The sequence below is a fragment of the Aspergillus viridinutans genome, assembly GCF_018404265.1.
Source record: "Aspergillus viridinutans IFM 47045 DNA, scaffold_7, whole genome shotgun sequence".
Taxonomy (NCBI): Eukaryota; Fungi; Ascomycota; class Eurotiomycetes; order Eurotiales; family Aspergillaceae; genus Aspergillus; species Aspergillus viridinutans.
The window spans coordinates 462,928-487,228 of record NW_025091223.1 but is presented as its reverse complement, the minus strand read 5'-3'; the positions used below and the strand labels follow the sequence as shown (position 1 = coordinate 487,228).

Sequence of the window (24,301 nt, the reverse complement as noted above, 5' to 3'; positions counted from 1 at the left end):
AGAACACAACGGAGTACAGACAACACTACGCAGTATTGTAGACAGTTCAAAAAATAATATGAATAACACAACACTATTCTAATTAATTCGAGACATTGCACATGGGGAATATGATTCAAAGGAGAATTATCTATAAAAAGGATATCTATCGCATTTGGCGCAGTATTTGCGTTGCAGTTTCTTTCGGCTCAAAGCTTGGCCTTGTCCCCAGCGTCTAGCAATTGCAGGCCAGTGATCTCCTCTAATTCTCTGATAGCATCCTGTGTCCGGCCGAGGTTGACCTTGATTGGTCGCAATCCAGCCTTCTTTGCGGCCTTCAAGTTCTCCCCGATGTCATCGAGGAAAACAACATCAGACGGCTCAACCCCTTGCAAGCCTTTCTTTTTCGCCAATGTGTCCATCTCCTTCAGCGCAGCTGCATAGATCTTGGGATCTGGCTTTCTGAGTCCTGTATGCGCCGATGAGATGAAAAAGTCAAATTGCGACCTGACGCCGTTTGAGTCACTGTTATAAGGATGCCCATCAGGGAATATGACCGTATTTGACAGAGCGCCAATAATGAACTGCCCTGACGCTTTCAGCTTCTGCAACGCTGGGTACATGTATGGGTCTGGGGTCCTTGACACTCGCATCATCTCCCAGAAGAGCCATTCTGCGTCGATTTCGGGCAATGGAGGTGCCGATGTTGGCACACCGGTTGTTTGCTTCTCCTGCAGTCTCTCATGGAACTGTTTCCATAAATCTGGGTTTCGTAGATCTCCGTTGAACGCTTTGAAGAAGTCCGCATCCAATTTGATCTCGCCTCGCTCAAGCTTGTGCCAGCTGCCGTTTGGCGATGTGCGTGAGATACTGAAATTCACCCATCCCTTGGGGACGTTGTTTGCCAACTCGTAGTCCAGAATGGCTTGAAAGGGAGAAACCACCTAGCCTTCATCAGTAAAGTCTTCAAAGGTATGGTTATTATTCGGTAGCCTTACACACACTCCTCCAATATCGAAGAGTAAGCCCACTGGCTTTTTGTTTTCCAGCATGATGCGGCAAAAATGGAAGAAAGCCTTGTAATATCTTAATGGAGGATTTTTGTTAGACTTCAGTTAACCAAGTCACTCCGTATCAGCTTGCTGGGCTGAGGCCGGTATTTGTTACTGCGGAGTAGCAACCAGGCCAGAAGGTGGATTGCCGAGGTTAGAAGTAGAGCGTAAGCCATCTACATCTCTAATGTTCTCACAAAGGCCGAGGAAGGGACTTGTATGATCACTATTTACTTTGACCACCTCTGCTTTCGCATTATTGCAAGTCGCAAAATTATAATGGAGACAATTGGAACCTAGGAAAGATCATTGGATCCAACAGCGAGAATGTAGCAAATATGTTCATATCACGTGATCTGTTATCGATAGCGAGATTCCACGCGCGGAGCTGTTTGCGCGATCTGTTCGGGTATCGGATTGAGGACGAAGGTGTCGATATGGGGCAATGGATGCAAATCGAACTCTCTTCGAACTGAAATCAGCATTTATCAGGGCGCAGGTGCGGATTCTGTCAGAGAGCCTTGAGCCACCGGAAGATTGGAGAATCTACGCGACTGAGTCGGAAGAAGATGAGTTAAGTGATAAGGCGGTTCAGGATGCGCTGCAGAAATGTGAGTCAGTCCTAGGTTTAGTCTTTGCTGCCTGCACTGCATGGTGGCCTCGAGATGGAATCAATGGCAAGTCATCTCAATATGTACCATGGTTTTAATGTTTTTCTAGTGAACGGAGCCTTGAAACAGCACAATCGCATCATCTACTCTTCTCAAGCAATTCAACATGTCGCGCAACAGATCACAAGCCTTTACTGGTCTTTAGTTAGTCAGGCCACACACAATGTTGGCTTTTCCGACAAGCGGTTGGAGACAACAGTAGATTTGTGCAGTCACCTGTGAGTTCCGCGATACGGATACCTTTCAGCCCACCTTGTTGACATACCGCAGCAATATTACTCAATTGCCCGCGGAATTAGAGGACCAACATGCAAGTGAGGAGGAGCGGTTAAGGTTCGAAATCACAAGATATAAGTTTGATTTCATCTGGCTGATGGTCGTGGTACAGGTATCGGGAGCTACGAGAACGGCTTATGCGTCTAGACACTCAGCGACAACAGCGACAACGGCGCCTTGACCAGTTGAGGCGATTAAAGAAATTACTGGAACCTTTCACCGAGCCTCAGAACAATATCCAGCCCAACCTTGTCACGAGAGACGGAGAGCTTGTTCAAGAATTGGAGAAAATGCGAATGCTTGTTGCCCGGGTCGGCGGCCGGATCGAGCAGAGTAAGGAGAGCAAGACCTCGGAAAGGGACCCGTCTTATGCATTAGGAGCAGATGAGAAGCTGGTAGCGCTTCTCGACATGACATGAGCAGACCTGAACTCAAACTAGGCAGTGGTCAGATAGGAAGACTCCAAGAAACCGGCCACTATCTATCTCTGTTATTCCGAAGTAAGGCAGAAGACATTCAAAGCTTAGTACTCTGTAGTTTGTATCATATTCCCGGTAGAAATGACTGATGCGGTTGCTATTTTTATGTTATTAAAGGGTTGCAAGGGGGTTTGGAGGGAAAACCTGGGGGAGATTGACTGCAGCAGCGGCACGGCAAATTCACATACAGCAGGTGCCAGCGACATAATAAAGATAAAGTCATGAAACTAATGGACTACTTTCCTGCTAGTCATCATTGTCACCTACTCCTACCTGTCGTAATTTAACCTTTCTCGCCCCTCACTTAGTGTGGAACAATCATCCAGGTACATTTTATCTCAGAGCTTCCATCATTAACCACTTCCTATCAACTGGCAACATGAAAGGGATGGAGAATGACGATTCCAGTGCTCTAGTCACCTTCACCAGTGAAGATGATCGGAGTTGTGTTTCCGAAACTCCGGCGCTTGACTGCTTTGGTGATGGCGTCCCTCCAGCTTCCCGTAAGCTTGACTACCCACCTCTAGCATCTCCAGCACCGCGAGAGCTCGAGCTGGATTCTTCTCTTCCACAGGCATCCACGGAGGACTCCCTTTCCCCTGTGTCACTGACCGATAGTCCACTCTTCTGTCAAAACCGTCAATCCGGCACCATCGACGCGTCTACTTCCCCCGCAGATTCCAAGGCACCTTTCGTGCGTGGACATCGCCGTCGCTCCACCCACGTTAGTCGTGGTGACCTTGAGAAATTTAGAAAGGAAGTTCTAGGTATTGTCGAAGACCCTTCTCTCTGGTGCGAGGAGATTGGCGGATCTCCAGCAAGCGTCAATCCGTCTACGCTCGACGAATTGAACACTGCCTTCGCTTCCGCGAGTATGTCCCTGAACAGCGGCAGTGGTATTCCTAGCAACAACCCTGGTTCGGGCATGTTCTCTAATTACGTCGACAACACCGGTAACTCCGCAAATTTGCCTAACGCTTCTCGTCAGTCGATGTCCCCCGCCATGCCGAGCCCCTCGACTCAGGTCAACGGTAGTGGAATGCCCGGCATGAACGCTGGCATACTTATGAATGCGGGCCATCAAATGGATCTTCATCATCTGTATGAGATGGTGTTGGAGCTGAGTGAGGTTTTGAAGAATAACCGCGAGACGACCAAGAGCATTGTATCTACTGCGGAGGAAATCATGGTACGGTGGTTCGGATCGTGAAGGCTACACTGTAGCCTTGCGAATCTGCTGTTTGGGTGTTTCGCTGATAGAGATTGCAGAAACGTGCCTCTTCTGAGGGAACTACTCCCAGCTTGCAGCAGGTCAATGGTGAAATTTCCGGTAGGAACCCAAATTGTCCGTCCAAGGTTAGAAGCCGCTGACAGTCTCTACGTTAGCTGCCCGTATTGCCGAACTCGAACGTGCCCTCGCGAAGGAGAAGCGCCTTGTGGAAATTTTGAAGCAGGAGCAGGTTGAGAACACCAAACTGATCGGGGAATATGAAGCAGCTGTTGGGACCATGGTCGAACAGATCCGCAACTACTGTCAGAACAACAACATGAACTACCTGGCCCAGAAACGCCACTACAACAATCTGCTCCAGGCCGAACGCGACGCTCATCTGGAAAGTCGTCTCGACCGCGATCATTGGCATGCTCAGACCATGAAGTGCGCTGAGATGATTCGCACCGCCTACCGCCTTCGCTGCGAAGAGGAAGAGCTGCCCATTCGCATCGTCTCTGGTCTACAGAACGAGGTACGCGCGTATCGCAATGCCCTTGGTATGGAGCCAGAGAAACCAGAGGAAGAGTATGGTTGGGAAATTCTCAAGGATGTGCCTCCAAGCGTTGACTAAAGGCGATGGTCGTCCGCGTTCCGCGAGTACACGCTTGGGATTCAACGAGTTATGACAGTCCTCTTTTACTTGCTTGATGGATAAGGCGTTCTTGGGAGCAAATCTTGGGTGGCTGCGGAATTTCCTGGCGAAGATACCCATCTCTGCAATGCTTATCTCTACGGTCTCTTCGTTCGTTCAATCTTAGCTTTGCCGGCGATGGTCGTTCAGTGTCTGGATTTCTGGAAATCTGGAGAATCCTGGTTGATATCCATGATTTTGGAAACCATCTTGACTCTTGAGCATCCTAAAGCGACAGGCGCTTTGCTTGAATTCAATCCATTTGCCTATCTGCTGCTAGCAGCAGTAATTGCAGCCTTGTACCATTTCCAATTGACCTCGAGTCGAAGCGTAGGATCCTTCCAGCTCTGGGTTATCAATATCTTACATGACTCACCAAAGTAAGGCTCTTATCAGTAATTATTATTATGCTGGCCATCTAATCCAAAATTCAATCGGTGTAAAAGACTTCGTCCAGGACCTTCCACCACCCAGGGCCCTCTGCACTGCCCACAGCGCCAGGAATGGGACTCTCCTGCACGTAAGAACACATCAGCATCGTCCAGTTGTCCAAGTTCGTAATGTCCGTCAGCTGAACCAGCATACCTGCATCCCATCAGTCATCGCCCACCACTCGCGCACTTTCGGATTCGCCCTCATCTTCTCCATATCGGCCTCATAGTCGTCACCGACATACTTGAACGTCGCAAATAACGTGCGCTCATTGTCGAAGAATATCGAGTCTACATAATCACTTAATCAGTAAAGCCCCGAGAATCTCTAATCTCTCCGCATCTGGAAAGCTTCTACGCACAGTTCCTGATATTGCAATCCTTGATCTGCTGCAGGACCTCGGGCCACACGTTCGCGTGGCATTCTTTGTAGGCCTCGACGGCGGAGGGCTTCAGATGGACGATTTGCGCGATGCGGCGGACTGGTGCCATTTTTGGGCTGCTGAGATGGCGCCGTCTCGGTCGAGGTGAGATGATGTATCTATGCGATGCTAGGCTATTGATATTGGGAAGGATGGAGAAGGAATTTGTTGATCTGTTCTGATTGTGATGCCCCTCTTTGGGGATATGGGGTAGGATTCCGCTCGGGGTGCTTTGACCCGAGATTATTAGATTATGTGGGGATGTACAATTGCGGGACTCTTATGGTGATTATTAGAGATCGATAAGGTTATATTTAGGCGTGAGGTCTTTGGAAGGTAGAATGCGCTTGTTTGAGGATCATGAAAACTTCATTAAGACTATTAATTTTCCCCTGATGATATGTATGTCCCAAAGCAGAATGCATCCCAAACGCCGATTTATGTATCGCTGATCACATCCAGGGTATCCCAAATGCAAGTCGAGAAATCATGTAGGAGGTTCTATCGTAACAGTTCGTATTGTGGTCACTGCCGCATCATCTGGGATTTCGGTACTGGTCGAATCCACGAAACGGCCAGGTTGGCGGCGATGGAAATCACGCCGATAATCCAGAGGGACTGGCTGTAGTGCGTCCCATTGTATCGGAAGATGATGGCGAAGATGATTCCACCAAGGTTTCCCATGCCACCCACAGCACCGGAGACGACACCTGCAGAGACAGATCGTTTAGTAAGTGGAACTTCAGGGAAAGGACGGAAGAGAGGTATCTTACCATTCGCGAAGGGATGAACATGAGGTACGACGGCAAAGTTGGCGCCATTGCAAGCCTCTAGGAAGAATGCTAGTCCGGCAGTGAGACCGAACATGGTTGCTTTGGATCCGGGATTGGTGAGGCCAATTGCCAGTTGAAAAGCACCCATGACAACACCAAGGAAGGAAAGGAGAAGTTTCTTCGACCACACGGCCCCTGTGTACTTGTACAGCATGTCTGCAATGAAACCACCAGCAGGACGGAAAACGACGTTGAGAAGACCGAACATAGCTGCCCAGCGGCCAGACTCGGTTTGGCCCAAGTCGGGGAAGTTCTTGGAATAGAATTCGCCCAGAATGGAGTTGATAGCGAGCTCAGATCCAAAGGAACAGGCATATGGGATGGCAACAGCGGCCGTGGAGAGACTGAGGAGGACGTCCATGACCTCCTTGCGGCTAGGGGCCACCACAATGTCTGTTCTGAGAATATCAACCTGTCCAACAACTTGAGCTTCAGGATCGACCATCTGAGGTGTCTGGACACCCTTCTTCTCCGATTGAGGAGTGGATAGATTGATAGACGGAGGACCAGATGGTCGGTTAGAGGGGCTGCCCGACATGAGGTTGATGATATTGGCTTGGGATTCATTGCTCTCCTTCATCCAGATGTGGCGCTCCGACCATTTGCCAGTAGGGGTATCCTCGCATATGAACAGCATGCAGAGAGCCAGGACGACGATGATTATGAATGGGACAATGTACGCAACGCGCCATGCTTTATGCGGTGCGAGGCCTTGAGAGTGAATAAGCGAGTCGTAGATGGCAGGCATGACGAAACTGCGAGGAAAAATGTCAGCGAGACCCACGGACAGTAGATCTATCCTGGGGAGCGGCTTACTATGTGATTCCACCTCCAGCATTACCCCAGCCTGCGGCCAGAGAGTTGGCAGTTCCCACAATGTTCTTATCGAAGAAACCTGTGCACCATACTTGGCACGGGACAAATGTACCACCAAGAATGCCAACGAAGAAACGCAGCGCGATTAAACCATTAGGGGTGGTCACCAAACCAGCCATAGCTGTAGGAATAGAGCCACAAAGCAAGAGGCCGATGAAAACAAGTCGAGGCCCAAAGCGGTCACATAGCGGCCCAGCGATGAATCGAACAAGGAATCTGCGCCTGTTAGCGGTGGGCTCCGATGGATCTATCCGTTCAATCCTTACGTAGCCAGAAGAGCAACAATGTTCGAGTTTGCGACTTGTTGCTGTGTCATATGAAGATCTTTGCGGATTGTCACCGTTAACTAGACCGCCATTCTCAGTCAATTGTTCCATGGTTCCAACTGCTTCCTGTATAGTACACCATTGACTTACCAGAGGCGGAAATGCATACCATGACAGGAATGCAACCATGAAGCCAAGCCACGAGAAGAAGAATACCCGGCCATACCGGTCGAAGGGATTGAGGACTGGTATCGACCTTGCTTTTCGGTTACTGGGGTTGATTTCCGGCGAGACGACAAGGGCTTTGATTGAGTCCATCGTTGCCCGAAGTGCCTCCTCTGGTAGTTGGTCGGCGTACAACCGAGAGTAGACAAAACTGACAGTAAATATGGACCGATTGAGTGCGCAGTGAGCCACTAGTTATTTCAAGACGAGTAGAGTATTGAAGTAGCTTTCTGAGGATGTATAGGAAGCTTGGTTTTGTCTAGATATGTACGGCGGACTGTCATGGACAGGAGCAACGGCTATATAAGATGATGCCTGAGAGCAGTGAAAGGCGTACGAGAAAAACAAACGACGTAAGCGCTGAGATATCTTGATTGTCTTGTATGGCAAGCCTAAAGCATCAGCTATCTCCTAGGAGTTGTGCACTGCTTCGAGACCATGTCGCTACATGGCCTATGACGGAGGCATATCCTCCGTATAGATTAGATCTCAGGGAGCTGCTGTTCTTTTGATATTCGTAACGGATAAGCAAAGATGAGAAAAGATAATGTCAACCCTATCTCCCCAGGTTAATTGGACGATTTACTTACTTTTTCCCAGGGTGTAGTTCCTGACAATAAGAGTCATACTATTGGACAGTCATCGGTCCAACACCTTGATACTCCATTTTTGAGTCAGAAAGTGTCTGATATAATTAGATATCTGATAGAGGTCTGAAAAGGGCTACAGGATAGCTAGCCCGCGTGCCAGTCAATGCACTGCAGAGATAAGGGTTCGATAAGAGCCAAATCTGGAGTCATCGTTTCCCTGTTGAGACCGCTCTGATATCAGGACACTTGATAGCGTCTGTATTGGTATTTGCTGATCCCGACTGAACGACGGAATGGCTGCAAGAACATGGAACCAGGAACGAAGAACCCGTGCGAGATCCTTGGTAGGTCAAGCTATGGGCGAAGATGAGCCGGAGGTGTTGATAACCGAATTGCACCTCATTGGACAGTCTCCTGGATAATGACGCCTTCAGAATCTTCCGGGTGCTTGGAAGAGACAGATCGTGCTTCAGACGAAGCCAGACTGACAGACGAAAATACTGAGGGCTGACAACGAGCTCCGCGGAAATATGAAGAAGAGATGCTCTCCTTTTAAGGCAGCGGTGGAGACAAAAGTGGGTAATTCCAGTGGGGACCGAGATAAGCCCAGAAATTGTCTCGACCGTAGTCTATCTGAATCGAGGTGGCAGTCTGAAAAGTGGAAAGTGATACGTACCTTAGATAGGGGAAGATAAGAAACGATCAGTTGGTGAACCAATAATGGTTGTTGCACGTGATTGGTGTTACCCTAATGCTGATATCATTCCTGCCTCAGTCCCCCAGGCGCCAACATACCCTTTCCTACAGCAGTCATCTTTTTTTGGATGAGGCATTTTCGATATGCACTGATATATTGTGGGATTTAACTCTCCATGGAACAGAATATGCGACTTTTGCCAAGGATGGCATACATAATGTTTCCGATCATAATCAACTATATTGTATACTCGAGGCTGTGAATTGCCTTTCGTGGTTAGTTTTGCCGCTTCCGGTTTAGCGCCCCCAATACACCGTCATGTAACCTCTGCCTTGCTCGCCCAAACATAAAAGACCGATATTCTCGACCTTCACTTTTTCATCATTTGCCTTTCCCTCCCCAATCTTCAATTGTTGGCGACGCGCTTGTCACCCAAAGAATTGCGGACAGGCAAACAGTGTCGGAGGCAGAGAACGGTGCCGCTGGCATCATGGTGCCCTCAATTTTGACCTAGATCGTGACGCCAGGACGGTGACCTGATGCAAGTATAGCAACTAGTCACTATTGATTTCTTTTTAGTCAATCCATCAAAGAAACGAGTGTGATGAAGATCGAGGGGTGATTGGTGATTGGAAGTTGTGACGGTGCAAAGAGTCGAGAGCATAGAGTAATGCTTCATCTTGAAGAAACATCTCGCGTCCAAAACTGCCAGCCTTCCCGATTCTCTTGTACTCCTACTCCAACCAACTGGTCGATGCCTTGAACGCCGTCAGCATTCTCAAACATCTCCTGATCAATCTCTTCGCCAGCCTTTCCATCAGTGCCATTTCGGAATACGGCAGGCCACAGCACCCCAACTCCGTCGGCACCTAGGATAGTCTCATATTTTTGAAACCCTTCGGCAGCGAACTTCCGCTCCAGCTCTTCAATAGTGTGATCTTCGATATCTGGTCGGAAGAGCGTGATAGCACATCCACCACCTCCAGCACCGGTGAGTTTTGTCCAGCCAATATGCGCATAATCCACGAGCTCGCGAATACGTTCTAGACGGGGATGAGAGACTCCTAACGAAACCAAGAACCCGTGGTTGATGCCAATAAAATCTCCCAAGCGTCCGAGAGTATCCGAGGTGACACTACCAGGGGGATCAACCGATGAAATCAGCTCCAGTGCAGAAGTTGCAAGTTTGCCAATTCCGTCCAAGATCATCTCTGTTATTTCAGGGTACTTGCTTTTTAGTGTTTTCACCTTTTCCACCTGTATAGCGGTGGACCGTGATTGTTGAGTGTCGACCAGAAGGAGTGGTAGTCTCGGAAACTTGGTGAGACGAATGACAGATGGTGGTCCAGAGGCGTTTCGTTGAAACATCACAGCCTTTCCACCCGCCGAAACCGTATTATCTATCCCACTCGGGTCTCCATGTATACACAGCTCGCCCACGAACGCCCAGCGATTAATGTGTTCAATCTGCATCTCTGCTTCCTGAAGAGGCTGGTCAGGATGGGGTCCAGCAAGTGCGCGTATCTGAAGGAGCAGCGCTGTGCTCAAGCAAACGCAAACACTGGCGCTGCTGCCTAGACCGGCGCCAATTGGAATGGTAGATCGAAGAGTGTAGACGAATCCAGGGCTTTTCGAGGAGCCTAGGGAGAGGAAGAGATAGAGGAAGGCGGTTGCAGATTTTATGTGAATTTTTCGTTGCTTCTCTGGAAGGTGCTTGGACACGGCCTCTGCATGTGGCATGATGGCCTCGAGAAATTCGGAGTCAAGGGAGTCGACAACAGAGTGATAGAACCTTTTCTTGGAGGGTTGGTGGAAGACATTCCATGGCAGAGTGTCGATTTCCCAAGTATGGTTTAAGCCAATGTCCCTGAAATTCAGTTGGACGGTACGTCGAGATTTGGAGAGGGTAGTGACGAGGAGATAGGATCGGAGAGAAATAGCTGCAGCAATTGCGGGCTTCCCATACACTGCAGCATGTTCACCGAAGACAATGGCCTTTCCTGGTGCAGACACCACGAATGTGGGTGCCATTGGTGATGAGGGTTTCCTCTCCATGCTGAATTCTGTCGATGGGGTTGATGGGTTGACGGTCAGGGGAGACAATGAAACAGATCACACGGACAAGGTAGAATATGATAAGCATGAATTCGTGCTGGTGCCAGCAGCCATGTAGTGGAAACTCAAAAAAAAAAAGTACAATGCGATCCTTCGAGACCGACAACTGCATGAACCGAGCGGGGAACCCTGTCGGAATACCTCGTCCAAGAGAGTTTGAGTACGAGTAAAAGAGGCTCCATGGCATGATGTGACCGTCAATGCATTAGCGTAATCCTCTGATATGAAAGCATGCTGTGCCCTGATGTGACAAAGTACGAGTGGTGCAAAAGCTCGTTTTTCTTAGCGCTTCATCCACTCCTTTGCAGTTTCTGGCCTCCAAAGCGGTCATTTTCGGCGTCAATTTCACAGGTCCTCAGATTCTAGTTGTAATACATGCAAACATAGCAAGTGAAAAGGACCCCATGATAATGACAACCGGTACGCCTCATTCTGTATGCCATGGTTATGCTACCAATCGATGATATTTGCCGCCTGTGTTGTCGGCGCTTGCGTATTGATATCACACGCCTTCTTGCCCCTCATGCCCTTGTACCTCTTGTCGACCTTCTGGAATGGGTCAGGTGCTTCCCCCTTCTTCACTTTCCATTTCTCAGTTCCCAGAACCGAATCCAGTTCCTCGACGGGCGGCAGCTTCATATACACCCAGCCGTCGTCGCGTTCCTCAACAGGGAAGGTCGCGATGTTCATGCTCTCGTCATTCGAGCATCGCCCTGCCTGCTCACCGTTGAGCTCAAAGTTGCGTTTGTGGTAAGGGCAAGAGACCCAATATTTACCCGCATCGTCATCGCCAATCAGACCGTCAGACAGGACGAAGGCGCGTTTATGTGGGCACATTTGTTGCGTGGCGTAGTACTTGCCCTTAACCTTGAAGATGGCCAACTGAGTATCCCCGCGCTTGATGTTAGCCGAGGAAATTTGCGGGTGTTCATCTGAAAAGTAATTGGCTTCGATGACAGGCTGCCATGACAGAGTCGACCACTGGTGACCCTTGAAGTCCTCGTTTGCAGAGTCCTTGGGCCAGTATGCGGGTCGCTGCTGTTCACGTTCTTTGATGACCTCAACCGTGTCGACAGTCTCGTTGCTGTTGGCGAACTGTTGAAAGTATTTGCGTCGCTTAGGATTGCGGACTGTCTCAGTCCACTCGCAAAAGTAGCTGTTCACCAATTCTTCCATCTGTTGTTCCATCTCAGCTCCAATCCCCAACTTGTCATCGATGATCACCTCGCGGAGATAGTTGATACCCCCGGGGAGGTTCTCAATCCACCGGGCAGTCCGCTGCAGTTTGTCTGCCGTTCTGATATAGAAGATGAGATATCGATCAATGATAGGAATGACTTTCTCAGGAGGCACATCTTTCGCAAGTAATTCGGAATGCCGAGGTTTGGCGCCTCCATTGCCACCAACGAAAATGTTAAATCCTTTTTCGGTTGCAATCAATCCAAAACTGACCAGAAATTAGCTGCATGTACCTCTAGACTCTATAAATGACCTTGTACTTACTCCTTGTTCTGAGCCTCGGCACACTCTCTGACACAACCAGATACCGCTCCTTTGAGCTTGTGAGGTGACCGAATACTCTTGTACCGCTCCTCCAGTCGAATCGCCATTCCAACACTGTCGCCGATACCGAATCGGCACCATGTAGTTCCGACACAGCTCTGATAGAATACGTCAGCTAGGAAACTTAAACTTAAACGCGTGGCAGTACCTTGATTGTTCGGAGCGACTTGGCATAAGCATGACCGCTCTCCATTCCCGCATCCACGAGCTCCGTCCAGATGTCAAGTAGATCTTGCTTCTTGGCACCAAACAAGTCAATACGCTGACCTCCTGTAATCTTGCAGTAGAGGTCATATTTCTTCGCCACTTGACCAATGGCGATCAGCTTATCCGCAGTGATCTCACCACCAGGGACTCGCGGAACCACAGAGAACGTTCCGTTTCTCTGGATGTTGGCAAGGAATCGGTCATTTGTCTCTTGAAGGTCATGAAGCTCCTTGTCCATGATGTGCTGGTTGAACAAACTCGAAAGAATGGATGCAATGGCAGGTTTGCAAATCTCGCAGCCAAGAGAGTCCGGCTTCCTTCCCACGGCCTGCATGACATCGACGAATGTTTTCAGTCTCTTGACAGCGATTACAGTATAGAGATCGGCCCGTGAATATGGGATGTGCATGCAGACTATATCTTGGTTAGAGCTAGTCAATGAAGTCATTGGGTCAGACACATACGATGGTTCGATACTTCTTGACCCATGTCCAGCATGGCCTTGTTGAAGATCGACTGCACCAAAGGCATACAGCCACCACAACCACTCCCTGCTTTCGTGCACGACTTAATCTCGCCAATAGACTTGCATGTGCCACTCTTGACATTTTCGACGATGTCCCCTTTTGTGACATTGTGGCACGAGCAGATCTGGGCGTCGTCGTCTCTGTGGTGTCGTGTTAGTGCCTAGTCCTGTCCAGCATGCCAGCGCATGACTTACAAATCATCTGCATTCTCTTCGCCGTCCTTCTGGGCTCCAAGGATAAACTGACTGGGAGGTACTTCGAGAGGCCTCTGGCTCTTGACCATCTGGTTCAATTTCACATAGTCCTTGGTGTCGCCAATCATCATACCTCCAAGCAAGTACTTCCCATCCATAGTGAACAAGTACTTCTTGTAAACTCCGGCGAAGGGATCCTTGTATGTCAATGCTTTGACATTTGGTTCTTTGTCGCCATCAGAGCTCCTCACCGATCCATCGACAATCGACGGCCGTCGCCCCGGAAGGAATTTAGGCCCATCTCTGTCGGCGAAGAAGTCTCCAAAGCTGGCCACGTCAACACCAAGAAGTTTTAGCTTTGTGCTCAGATCGGGGTGCTTGAACCTTTTTGGCTCTTTATCGGGATTGGTCAAGTTGAAAGAAAGCACATCGGCCATTTCGATTCCAGGTCCGATAATTCCGAACGTCTGGTTCTCCCAACTAGCACATTCGCCAATGGCATAGATCCCGGGAATGGAAGTTTGTAAACTAATCAAGTCAATACGCAATAGATATCTGAAAGAACAATATGTTACTGACCTTTCATTAATAACAAAACCTCCCCGTCCAGCGCACTGAATGCCGGCAGGAGGTCCCAGCTCATCTCTAGGTCGCACTCCAATCTAGAGGCAAGTTTAGCAGAGTATTGATGGCGCTCTTCAATAGAGACTTACAGCAAAACAAATGCAGCAGCAGTCAATCTCTTCACCGTCTTCAAAGATGATGCCAGTCGCATTATTGTCGTCATCAGTTTTGATCTTCGCGACCCGCTTCTCGTGTAATACGTCCAGGCCGAGCTCTCTTATCTTTCGGGTTACCAACGTGCCGGCATCGCCGTCGAGCTGCCGTGCCAGAACCCACTTGTTGCGGTCAATGAGTTTGACTTTCCCAAAATCCTCGAGATCTGTCATTGCTTTGGCTGCTTCCAGGCCCAGCAAGCCTCCCCCTACAGTGACCGCGGTTTCACCCTTGTGTTCCGAAGCGAACTCGATGAGACGTTCTAGGTCTTGGATTGTTCTGTAAACAAAGATACCCTTGGCATCATAGCCAGGAGTGTGTGTGGGGAGTACTGCATCTGAGCCTGTAGCGAGGACCAGAATATCATAGGGGATGGTGTCGCCAGTTGAAGTCCTGACGGTCTTGTGGTCAGGGAAGATGTCGGTGACTTTGGTGTTGAGGTGATAGTCGAATGACCGGTCCTTGAACGACCGGTACTATGTAGAAGAGAGGAAGCTTAGTATCAGCTGGATGGAAGGTCTGGATATTTGATCGTTAAGTACTTACCCATTCCTTGGGATTGAGGTACAAATCCTCGATTTTTCGATGTTCAAAAAATGAGGAAAGCCCGACACGATTATAGGCAATGTGAGCCTCCTCCCCAATCACAACAATGTCGTACTTGCGTCTCTCTGCATCTTGTTTGACAATTTTCTCACTATTTGATGGTATCGGTAGTTAGTAGACGACTCTTCTCGAGATCGTTCCTTACCCATCGAGCTGGCAACATACATGAATGAGATCGCTACCATGCCCAACCCGACGACCACAATCTTTTGCCGTCGGTTCGGGTCATTGTGACGATAATCTAGATCTCCGACAGGTTCGACTCTCGCATGGGATATGCCGTTGCTGATACTGCTGTGGACAGCGTCGTTGTTTCTTGAGCCGTCGATCAACGGCATCGTGACTATTGACTAAGCCTCAATGCCAGTATTGACCACAAGTCATTACCAGGATGAACTCTCCTCTCTATCGCTTTCTAGGGCTGGCTGAGGACTTCACTGCTCATATACAATCTACAGATCTTCGCCGAGCTGGCATCCACGAAAAGGCGACCAGTCAGGTGCGTTTTATTTCTGCTAATAATCTATTGTCATCGACGAACCCTGCTACGATTGTATCCACCCATGTTCGAGTCTAATCGCCGATATTCGCGGAGAGTCAAGCCATACAAACATAACACAATCATGGAGTGACTGTGCAATAGGGATAGAGTATGGCTCTCTGCACCAAGAAATGAACTGATAAGGACGGAAGCGATCTCCCTTTCTATTTCCGCGGAAACTACGAGAGGTAAGCCAGCCTTTTGTCACGTCTTATCTCTGCCCAGTAATAATAACCAAAGATAAGCGGAATCGCTTTTGCCTCCACACCCGATGTATTCCAGATCGACTTCCATGGAGGGATACCGGGAGCGTATGTCGGTTAATCTGTCTTCTTCTTACCATAGCCACTGAGTCAGGAAAGTGGCACGGTCAACAATGAGCTCAGAGTCGCTGGACTTGCTACTGGGATCGTCCCTTACTGTTCGTCCCACCGTGGCGGATGGGAGGAATGGGCCTCATTTTTGAAGAATTGTCTCATGATTCTCCCTAATTCCACCGCGCTCCAAGGGCACCTAACTTGTTTCCTTGCCAATAAGGATACAGGCTGCGTGGTTTTCCTCCATCGTAGTCCACACTGGCCCGAGAGCTCCCGTGATGGGTGACCGTTTTCGAACGTTTCGTCAAAGCCCACCCGTCGTACCATGGCGAATACCAGACCCAGTTCTCATTTGCACTATCGGGATCGCTGCGATCCGCGCAGGCACCGTGGTACTGTAGCTTAAGGCTTATCTAGCTGTTATCCGGCCCACTACTACCTCGAGATCCCGCGGAGATCGTCATCATGAACATATCCCCGGCTTACTTCTAGCCTTTCTCCGAGGTCATTTGTTTATACAAGCAAACATGGCAATTTCTGTGTCAAGAGAATGTGTCTGACTACTGGCTTCCTCACTTGGAAACGGAATGCGTCATTTTCCTGATTCATTCCAGCCCGACTATGGCTGCCTTCTTCTGTCTACCCTGTCCTTGAGAGTTTTTTAGTGTAGAAAAATCCGCTCTCTTCTCCGAGTTCCCTTCATTCTATACCATCATCATCAGCTGTAGTAATCAGCGCGATGGCGACCATAACCCAAGTTCAGACACAGAAGACACAGACGGTCTTGCCGAAGAGCCTTACGGTGGTACCAGGCCAGATCACAGTCAAGGAGATCTCGAATGTCGACCTGCCAGATATACCCCTTCCACCGCCATCCACGAACCCGACTGAGATCCTCGCTCAAGACAAGGGCACACCAGACAATCATGTTCCTCGAGACCCTCGGCTCATCAGATTAACGGGCGTCCACCCATTCAATGTCGAACCGCCACTGACAGCCCTGTTCAATGAAGGTATGAACTGCCTTTTGAAGCTCACTATATTCCAATTGGCATGGCGCTCGGCTCACCACCCACGTAAAGGTTTCTTGACATCACCGGAACTCTTCTACGTTAGGAACCATGGACCTGTCCCTCTGGTGCGCGACGAGGATATTCCAAACTGGGAGATCAGCATCGAAGGGCAAGTGATTATTCGATGATGTTGTTCAAATGCCGAGGGAACTAACTGTCCGTAAAGGCTGGTTGAGCGGCCGGTCGTCTTGAGCTTTCGTCAGATTTTGCAGAAATTCAATCAGATCACTGCCCCAATTACACTCGTATGCGCTGGAAACAGGCGCAAGGAGCAAAACACAGTGCGGAAATCAAAGGGTTTCTCCTGGGGACCAGCTGGTCTGTCAACAGCCCTTTTTACCGGCCCCTTGATGGCGGATGTCCTGCGGTATGCGAAGCCACTGCGCCAGGCCAAGTATGTCTGCATGGAGGGAGCAGATAAGCTGGTCAGTATTCCTCCCGGAATTACGATGTCATTCTCTGATCCACTGACTTTGCTATAGCCTAATGGCTACTATGGCACATCAGTCAAGCTCAATTGGGCCATGGATCCCAACAAATTGATCATGCTTGCGCATAAGATGAATGGCGAGCCTCTTCGTCCCGATCACGGTCGTCCCTTGAGAGCTGTTGTACCTGGTCAAATCGGCGGCCGAAGCGTGAAGTGGATCAAGAAACTGATCTTGACTGATGCACCCAGTGACAACTGGTACCACATCTATGACAACCGAGTATTGCCGTAAGTGGACCGAGATACCTCAGATGACCACTTGCTGAGCGTTGCAACAGAACGACCGTCTCTCCCGAAATGGCCGCTTCGGATCCGATGTGGTGGCGTGACGAACGTTATGCCATTTATGATCTCAATGTGAATTCTGCTGCTGCGTACCCTCAACACAACGAAGTCCTTGATCTTGCGACGGCTGGGCCATCCTACACCGCCAAGGGTTATGCATATGCTGGAGGAGGCCGAAGAGTCACTAGAGTCGAGATCTCGCTGAACAAAGGCAAATGTATGCTATTCAATCTTTACCGTCTCTGAACGAAGCTAACTTGTCTTGCAGCTTGGCGTTTGGCGAACATTCAGTATGCTGAAGACAGGTACCGCGACTTTGATGGCGAATTGTTCGGCGGCAACGTCGACATGCCTTGGCGTGAAACATGTTACTGCTGGTGTTTCTGGTCTCTCGATATTCCTGTGTCCGATCTGGAAGCTAGCGACGCCCTGCTAGTGAGAGGTATGGATGAAGCGATGAGCGTCCAACCACGCGACATGTACTGGTCCGTTCTCGGAATGATGAACAATCCTTGGTTCCGAGTAACGATCACAAAACAGAATGGGACCTTGTTGTTCGAACACCCCACTCACCCTGTCATGGCTGGCGGCTGGATGGAACGCGTTAAAAAGGCAGGCGGCGATCTGACCAACGGCAACTGGGGAGAGAGACAAGAAGGGGAAACATTGGGAGAACCTGAACCTGTGAAGGAAATCAACATGAAGAAGGAAGGCTTGAATCGGATTATCAGTCTCGAAGAGTTCAAGAAAAGCAATGAGGAGGGCGCGCATTGGTTTATAGTGAGGGGGGAAGTGTATGACGGAAAGCCGTTCCTTGAAGGTCACCCAGGAGGAGCACAGAGCATCATCTCTTCCATCGGGTTGGACGTGACTGAGGATTTTTCCGAAATCCGTGAGTTCTCCGACAGCCGTCTTCTTTTTTTCTTGAGAGAACGCAGAGCTGACATCAATCACAGATAGCGAGACGGCGAAAGCAATGATGCCCGACTATCACATCGGCACAATGGACGAGGCATCTCTGAAGGCGCTCAAAGAAGCCGGCAAAGAAGAGGAACCCAGCGAGCCTCGTGCACTCTTCCTCCGACCACGGTCATGGACGAAGGCGAAACTCGCAGCAAAGCGGGATGTTTCCTGGGATACACGCATCTTCACTTTCGAATTGGAACACCAGAAGCAAAAGCTGGGCCTGCCGATTGGACAACATATGATGATCAAGGTCCAGGATCCCACAACGAAAGAAAATATCATTCGATCATACACTCCGCTCTCCGATCCCAACAAAGAGGGGTCAGTTGATGTGCTCATCAAGGTCTACTTCCCAACACCAACCGTACCCGGTGGAAAAATGACAATGGCCGTCGACCAGCTTCCACTGGGCTCAATGATCGAGTGTAAAGGCCCTACAGGCCGGTTCGAGTATCTCGGAAACGGCAGGGTCGTCATCAGCGGTAAGGAGCGGCGGGTACGCTCCTTCAAGATGATTTGCGGCGGTACTGGTATCACCCCGATCTTTCAGGTTTTACGCGCAGTGATGCAAGATCCTCAAGATCCCACATCGTGCGTTGTCCTCTTTGGGAACAGACAAGAGGAGGATATCCTGTGTCGCGCCGAGCTCGATGCATCTGAGGCGTCAGATAAGAACAAGTGCACGATTGTACATACTCTCAGCAAAGCACCAGACACGTGGACTGGCCGGAGAGGACGTATCGGTGAAGCACTTCTGAAGGAGTTTGCGGCGCCTGACGATGAGAGCATGGTACTCATCTGCGGGCCTGAGCCGATGGAAAAGTCTGCCAAGACGATCCTTTTAGCCCAAGGGTGGAAAGAGTCCAATCTTCATTTCTTCTAGCTTGTTTAGAATGGCTGCGACTGTTTTCATAGCGATCATGATCACTGAATGGAAGGCTGGCGTTCTGGGGACTGCATGCATGGACAATTGGGAAATAACGAGGTATACGGGATCGATTATGTCACCTCAATAGAGATACTTGATAGATATTCGCACATGGGCAAATCAAATGTTATATCCTATCCAAGGCCTGGAAATCTCTGAAAGTGGCTAGCTGAACACAGAAAGTAGTGACGAAACCTGTGTTTCAGCGCGTCAAGGACCCTGTTCAGCGCGATGCAGCATTCGATTCCGTGCGGACTTTGGTTGATTATTGCTTGATAAATGACCGGCTACTAGTAAATTGGTGATCTTGGTTTGAAATAGGCAACGAGACAACGGCTAAGTTTGGTTGTATTCTGTGGTCTTTCGCGTCGACTTCGGTCAGTAGTATCGTTTCATGTCTAATCGCACCAGAAGTCGCTCGAAAACGCTTATTGGCTCTGCTCTCGACCTGCTGGCGAACTTGGATGAAGCCTTTACACCATCCAACCCGCGCAGGTAGCCGACAAAGGCCGAGGTCTGTTTTCGGAAGGTCGCGTAGAGTTGCGCAATTGTATCTTCGCTCTCGTGGCGGACACCCTCCAGGCCATCAAGCCGGGACAACGGAGCAAATGTCAGAATCGTCCCGAAGATCTTCTCAAGCAATCTGGCAGCCTCGGCGTGTCTCTTGCTCAGGAATAGGGCGAAGAGGATCTGGTCGAGGGTATCTTCGTGGTACCTTCTCAGCCATGAAACGGAGTGTGCCGCTTCTATGACGCCGTCTATGTCGCCACGCTCGAGGCAGTATTCAATTCTCGTAAGGGTATCCTGGAAACTTTGCCAGGTAGAGCCGACGCCGACGTGAAAGCAGTAATCACTCACGGCGAGGACGAAATGCTGGCAGTCTATGCGGAAACGCTGAAGAAGATATCGTGTATCCCCGGAAAGAGAGCTCCTTGCAGTTGAATCGCGAATGAGACCTCTGACTACCGAAACCATGCGGATCAGGCGTAACAAATGCTTGAATAGGCGGTCGTATTGATCCAAGGATCGCTGCGTTATAATCGTTTCCAGGACTGCGGATGGTTTATACTGAAGACGGAGAAAATCGAGTGCTTCAATGGCATTCGGATCCTTGCATTTCACAATCTCATCGTCGGTCAAGTCGCGGATTGAGAAACTCAAACCACCAGGAAGCTCCCGTTCCCTGAGAAACTCGGCATTACTTGAATTGTCCAGGCGCTCGTCCATGTTACAATCACTCAGAAGGCCGATCAATACCAGTCGCAGCTCGGAGCTTGCAGGAGGCCAAGTGTCACGATTTCCTAGGCGCAAACCGGTATGCACGCCGCTCCGCACGACACCTGATATACGCTCGCCACTCTCCATTTCGGGATCAAAAAGTGAGTGCGAGAGGCGCGACGCAAAAAAGCCATCGCCTAACAGTTGAAATCGCCACTGCAGGGTGAGGTGGTATCTTAGCTTGTGTTCCTTGAATAAGAGGTGAAGACAGGAAAAGTCAACGATTAAAGCTTGGGAGGATAGTAGAGGCGCCAGAGAAAGGTAGAGGGCGGATATCATTTCTGGACTAAAATCGATTCTGTGCGGATGAATTGGTCGAGACCTCTCCAGCGTACTTGTGTCGAACAATGGTCCCAGTTCGTCGTTTTCTAAGCAAGAGTCATTCGCAAGCAACCCGGTCGTGTGCTTGGAATCATCGATATCGAAGAGCTCGAAAGCACCAAAGACAGCTTGGTCATCTCCGGCAGAACCAGACTTCTGCATATGTTCTTCGGCAAGTGCCTTATCCTTCCTCACTTGCCCCGAGCGTTGGCCCCGACTGTACCTGAGGATTTCCGAGCGGAGTTCAGCCTCATATTGCTGGGCTTTCTTTTGGATTCTCTCGATGTCGGACCAACTTCCTGCGCAACGCAAATTGGGACCATCTTTGCGAAGGATCGCATCATTTGCGATTGGGTGTTGAGGGTGGTATTGTCTGAGTAGCCGCAAGCTTCGACCGGTCTCGAATATCAATTCTGCTTGCTCCGCAGGGATAAAGGTCGGCATTTGCTCGGGACGATAATGATATTGCAAAGTTGCTGCTTTCGCACTTCTCGAGCCTGCTCTACCCTCGTATCGCTCTACGGCCACGAAGCCTTCACTCTTCGCAGCCATCTCCACTAATGCGGGTGTCTCAGCGCGCAGGCCAACCCAAGATTCCACGTAATGGAGCCAAGGTGCAATCACACGAGCAACAAGTTCATGGAAAAGATTTTCCATAGAGCCAAAAGCTTGAGAAAAGTGAGCCGCTTTCTCAATGACAGCAGAGATTACTTGCGCATCTGATGCGGCTTTCTGAACTGCTTCGACTATGTTCGATAACGCACCAACCAGCTCACCACACCGCTGAAAAAGTGTCATGATTTGAACGAGGGACGAGACTTCCTTAAAATAGTTAATTATTTGCTTCTCAAGCGTGTAGATAATCACAGCCGCAGCACTGGCAAAAGCAGATCGAGCAGGGAATTCCTTGGGCTTGATACGGGTCCGGCGCGCAAAGTTCCTTATGTTGTACATAGCCGTACCACAGCGGAGGACTTCCTCAGTCAGACCATTGACGACGGTGACGCTGACCCCAGAAACGCGGACGTTGTCAGATACCCTTTCGAACGCTTTCCGCTGCTTATTGTAACGGAAGAATATGGAGCTCCAGCCGAGTCCAAGCCTGAATAGAGCATGGAAGAAGACATCATTCCGAGCCACACGTCCCGCGTCTTTAGATCCATTTTCGGAGTATTGGCGTGCCAAAGCTGAATCAAAGCCTTTCGCACCGGACTCGCTGAAATAAGCGGACGTCGGCTCGAGAGACGATCGATCATGGTACCTCTCCCATGACCTCAGCGCAATCTCAGGAATTGTAGGGTTTTGCAGGCTTTCAAGCGTCCAGATACTATCTGACTCGGCTTCAAGAATATCATCGTTCTGGTGGCTAAGGTAATCGTCTACTTGAGTATCACTGAACGCATCCGTGATTGACTCTGCCGGCTGATCGAAGAGGAAAAAGTTATGTCCTTCGATATTATCCAGCTGGGGTAATGGGTCTGCATCTTCCGCGCGCAGCTTGAGAGGGCTCTTGAAGACCTCCTCATTCAAATCTTTTGAGGAGAAGCTGTCAGCTGCCCATGATTCCCGTCAAGCAAGTGCTCATGTTAGAACGCACCAGGTAGGTTCTCATTCCATTGGAATAAATCCGACGGCTGCAAAAATTCCAAGGTAAAATTGGAAATCCTCCATAAACTATCGCTCGAGAACGGATCCGCGTCATACTGGCCCTGATCCATTGTCATCCATGCCGTGCCATTTCATGCATATAATCCTCGACTCCGTATCTTGAGCCTTAACGCGTTGTTGGCGCGCGATCACATGCTACTAAGCTTGAAGCGCACTAGCGCCTGCGCCCAGCCAACGCCCGGGCCACCATTTGTTAGGGATTCCGAGGAGCTGTTGCGCGCATCGTCATACCTTACCCGAAATAACCAGACAGGGTTCTTATTGTCCAGGCTACCTTCTGTAGCTAGCTCACTGTTTGTCTCAAGACAGTGCTATGTTACGATGCCACCCAAGAAGAAACCAAAGCTGACTGATCTCCAAGCCGAATCTGCGCAGCCGGCCGCCGATACACCCGCAAGTGAGGGCGCAGGCAAGCCAGACAATGGGCACGACTTGGTAGCGGATCCCTGGACAGATGAGCAGGAGACGGCTCTGCTGAAGGGGATTATCAAATGGAAGCCAGTTGGTAAGTTCCGACAATCTCTTACTCGATGTTGTCAATGATTCGCAACCACAAGATGAAAAATAAACTAAGCGGTGCATATATCTCAAGGCATGCACAAACACTTCCGTATGATAGCAATCTCCGAGTTCATGAAAAGCCAAGGCTACGCGCCGTCGAATTGCGAGCACACACGGATACCAGGGATATGGAAGAAGCTAGGAACACTTTACAATTTGCCTGCGCTCGATGAACGTGTACGTCGTGGCAGGCGCGCCCCTCCCGCTTCAATTGCGGAACTGACATATTCTTAACGATCCAGGAAGATTCGTTAATTACAGAACCCTCTGATGACCCCGACGGATCAAAAGACTTCTACTGCCCGTTTGAACTGCCCGAGGATGAATACGGCGGCTTGATGTTCGAGAGGAGGCTAGCGATGGAGGGATCCGCGTCACCTAATCCCAGTGCGCAAGCAGAGTCCAGAAGAGGAAGTACAATAGCGGATACAGATGGTGAGATATTCTCAATGATTACTCGCTTCATTCTAATTCTCGGTTTCGCTTCTTTATTTAGAACCACGCTCGTCCCCAGCACCGTCACGAGGCAGAAAAGGAACCCGCAGCGCTCGCCAAGGAACGCGAGGCACCCGTTCGATGAGACTCCAGGTCGAAATTGAATCTCGTAAAGGATTAGGCACAGGCGAAGAAGACGTAGGTTCCGAGGAGACCGGGGCAAACGAAGAAGGCGACGAGGAAGGGTCAGATGGGGCGCAAGGCGACAGCGAAGAGGAAGAGGCGGAGGGAGACATGGGCGGCTCACCGACTACAAGGAGCACGCGTGCGCAGACGACCAAATCGAGACAAAAGGGAGGCAGAGGTGGGGGAGCAGGAACCAGAAGAGGTGGTCGGCGACGCTAGCATTCAGCTCCTTTTGGGTTTCCTTTCATCTTTTGACATGACTTGCATTTCGATACCTTGAAAAGCTCGGAGTAGGCGTTCGGCAGGATTTACGTATGATTATGCAGAAGCCATGACGCTTGTACTACTGTGATCATTTTTACGTTTGGGTCTGGCCAGTAGGGAACAAGCTTCAAACGAGGAACACGGAGTGCGTCGTCGACCACTTGAATGTACCACTTGATTGGACGTACAGGAGCGACCACTGAGATCAGATGGGTATGAGAGCACAAAAGGGATGAATTTCGGTATAAGTGGCATCTTACTAAGTACATCTAAGTACATATAAAAAAGATCTAGGGTC

At 49.7% G+C, this 24,301-nt stretch overlaps 10 protein-coding genes across 10 annotated transcripts; 4 read left to right on the top strand and 6 right to left on the bottom strand.

The window, feature by feature from the left end:
- Positions 1-188: 188 nt before the first annotated feature.
- On the bottom strand, positions 189-1,031 carry Aspvir_008645 (HAD family hydrolase; the record flags this gene model as incomplete). The annotated part of the gene is made up of 2 exons (XM_043271813.1): positions 189-923; positions 978-1,031. 2 exons carry the CDS (start codon positions 1,029-1,031, stop codon positions 189-191), a joined length of 789 nt encoding a protein of 262 aa, XP_043127748.1.
- A 445-nt stretch (positions 1,032-1,476) lies between these two features.
- Positions 1,477-2,397, top strand: Aspvir_008644 (kinetochore subunit FTA4 family protein; the record flags this gene model as incomplete). The annotated part of the gene is made up of 4 exons (XM_043271812.1): positions 1,477-1,642; positions 1,752-1,920; positions 1,973-2,035; positions 2,091-2,397. 4 exons carry the CDS (start codon positions 1,477-1,479, stop codon positions 2,395-2,397), a joined length of 705 nt encoding a protein of 234 aa, XP_043127747.1.
- A 439-nt stretch (positions 2,398-2,836) lies between these two features.
- Positions 2,837-4,301, top strand: Aspvir_008643 (uncharacterized protein; the record flags this gene model as incomplete). The annotated part of the gene is made up of 3 exons (XM_043271811.1): positions 2,837-3,646; positions 3,727-3,787; positions 3,844-4,301. 3 exons carry the CDS (start codon positions 2,837-2,839, stop codon positions 4,299-4,301), a joined length of 1,329 nt encoding a protein of 442 aa, XP_043127746.1.
- Positions 4,302-4,791: 490 nt separating this feature from the next.
- Aspvir_008642 (L-rhamnose mutarotase) lies at positions 4,792-5,284 on the bottom strand (the record flags this gene model as incomplete). Its single annotated transcript, XM_043271810.1, has 3 exons — positions 4,792-4,875; positions 4,947-5,083; positions 5,155-5,284. 3 exons carry the CDS (start codon positions 5,282-5,284, stop codon positions 4,792-4,794), a joined length of 351 nt encoding a protein of 116 aa, XP_043127745.1.
- A 455-nt stretch (positions 5,285-5,739) lies between these two features.
- Positions 5,740-7,507, bottom strand: Aspvir_008641 (MFS transporter; the record flags this gene model as incomplete). Its single annotated transcript, XM_043271809.1, has 5 exons — positions 5,740-5,924; positions 5,988-6,802; positions 6,864-7,139; positions 7,190-7,269; positions 7,340-7,507. 5 exons carry the CDS (start codon positions 7,505-7,507, stop codon positions 5,740-5,742), a joined length of 1,524 nt encoding a protein of 507 aa, XP_043127744.1.
- Positions 7,508-9,376: 1,869 nt separating this feature from the next.
- On the bottom strand, positions 9,377-10,756 carry Aspvir_008640 (uncharacterized protein; the record flags this gene model as incomplete). Its single annotated transcript, XM_043271808.1, has 1 exon — positions 9,377-10,756. The coding sequence occupies one exon, from the start codon at positions 10,754-10,756 to the stop codon at positions 9,377-9,379; it is 1,380 nt and encodes a 459-aa protein (XP_043127743.1).
- Positions 10,757-11,266: 510 nt separating this feature from the next.
- niiA (nitrite reductase niiA) lies at positions 11,267-15,028 on the bottom strand (the record flags this gene model as incomplete). The annotated part of the gene is made up of 9 exons (XM_043271807.1): positions 11,267-12,263; positions 12,320-12,477; positions 12,528-13,000; positions 13,051-13,253; positions 13,308-13,835; positions 13,887-13,969; positions 14,021-14,560; positions 14,631-14,781; positions 14,856-15,028. The coding sequence occupies 9 exons, from the start codon at positions 15,026-15,028 to the stop codon at positions 11,267-11,269; spliced, it is 3,306 nt and encodes a 1,101-aa protein (XP_043127742.1).
- A 1,259-nt stretch (positions 15,029-16,287) lies between these two features.
- Positions 16,288-19,245, top strand: niaD (nitrate reductase NiaD; the record flags this gene model as incomplete). Its single annotated transcript, XM_043271806.1, has 7 exons — positions 16,288-16,561; positions 16,631-16,730; positions 16,788-17,046; positions 17,104-17,339; positions 17,390-17,613; positions 17,665-18,288; positions 18,353-19,245. The coding sequence occupies 7 exons, from the start codon at positions 16,288-16,290 to the stop codon at positions 19,243-19,245; spliced, it is 2,610 nt and encodes an 869-aa protein (XP_043127741.1).
- Positions 19,246-19,668: 423 nt separating this feature from the next.
- On the bottom strand, positions 19,669-22,607 carry Aspvir_008637 (tubulin gamma complex associated family protein; the record flags this gene model as incomplete). The annotated part of the gene is made up of 2 exons (XM_043271805.1): positions 19,669-22,421; positions 22,487-22,607. The coding sequence occupies 2 exons, from the start codon at positions 22,605-22,607 to the stop codon at positions 19,669-19,671; spliced, it is 2,874 nt and encodes a 957-aa protein (XP_043127740.1).
- Positions 22,608-22,878: 271 nt separating this feature from the next.
- Aspvir_008636 (uncharacterized protein) lies at positions 22,879-23,958 on the top strand (the record flags this gene model as incomplete). The annotated part of the gene is made up of 4 exons (XM_043271804.1): positions 22,879-23,062; positions 23,177-23,295; positions 23,361-23,553; positions 23,615-23,958. 4 exons carry the CDS (start codon positions 22,879-22,881, stop codon positions 23,956-23,958), a joined length of 840 nt encoding a protein of 279 aa, XP_043127739.1.
- Positions 23,959-24,301: the final 343 nt, after the last annotated feature.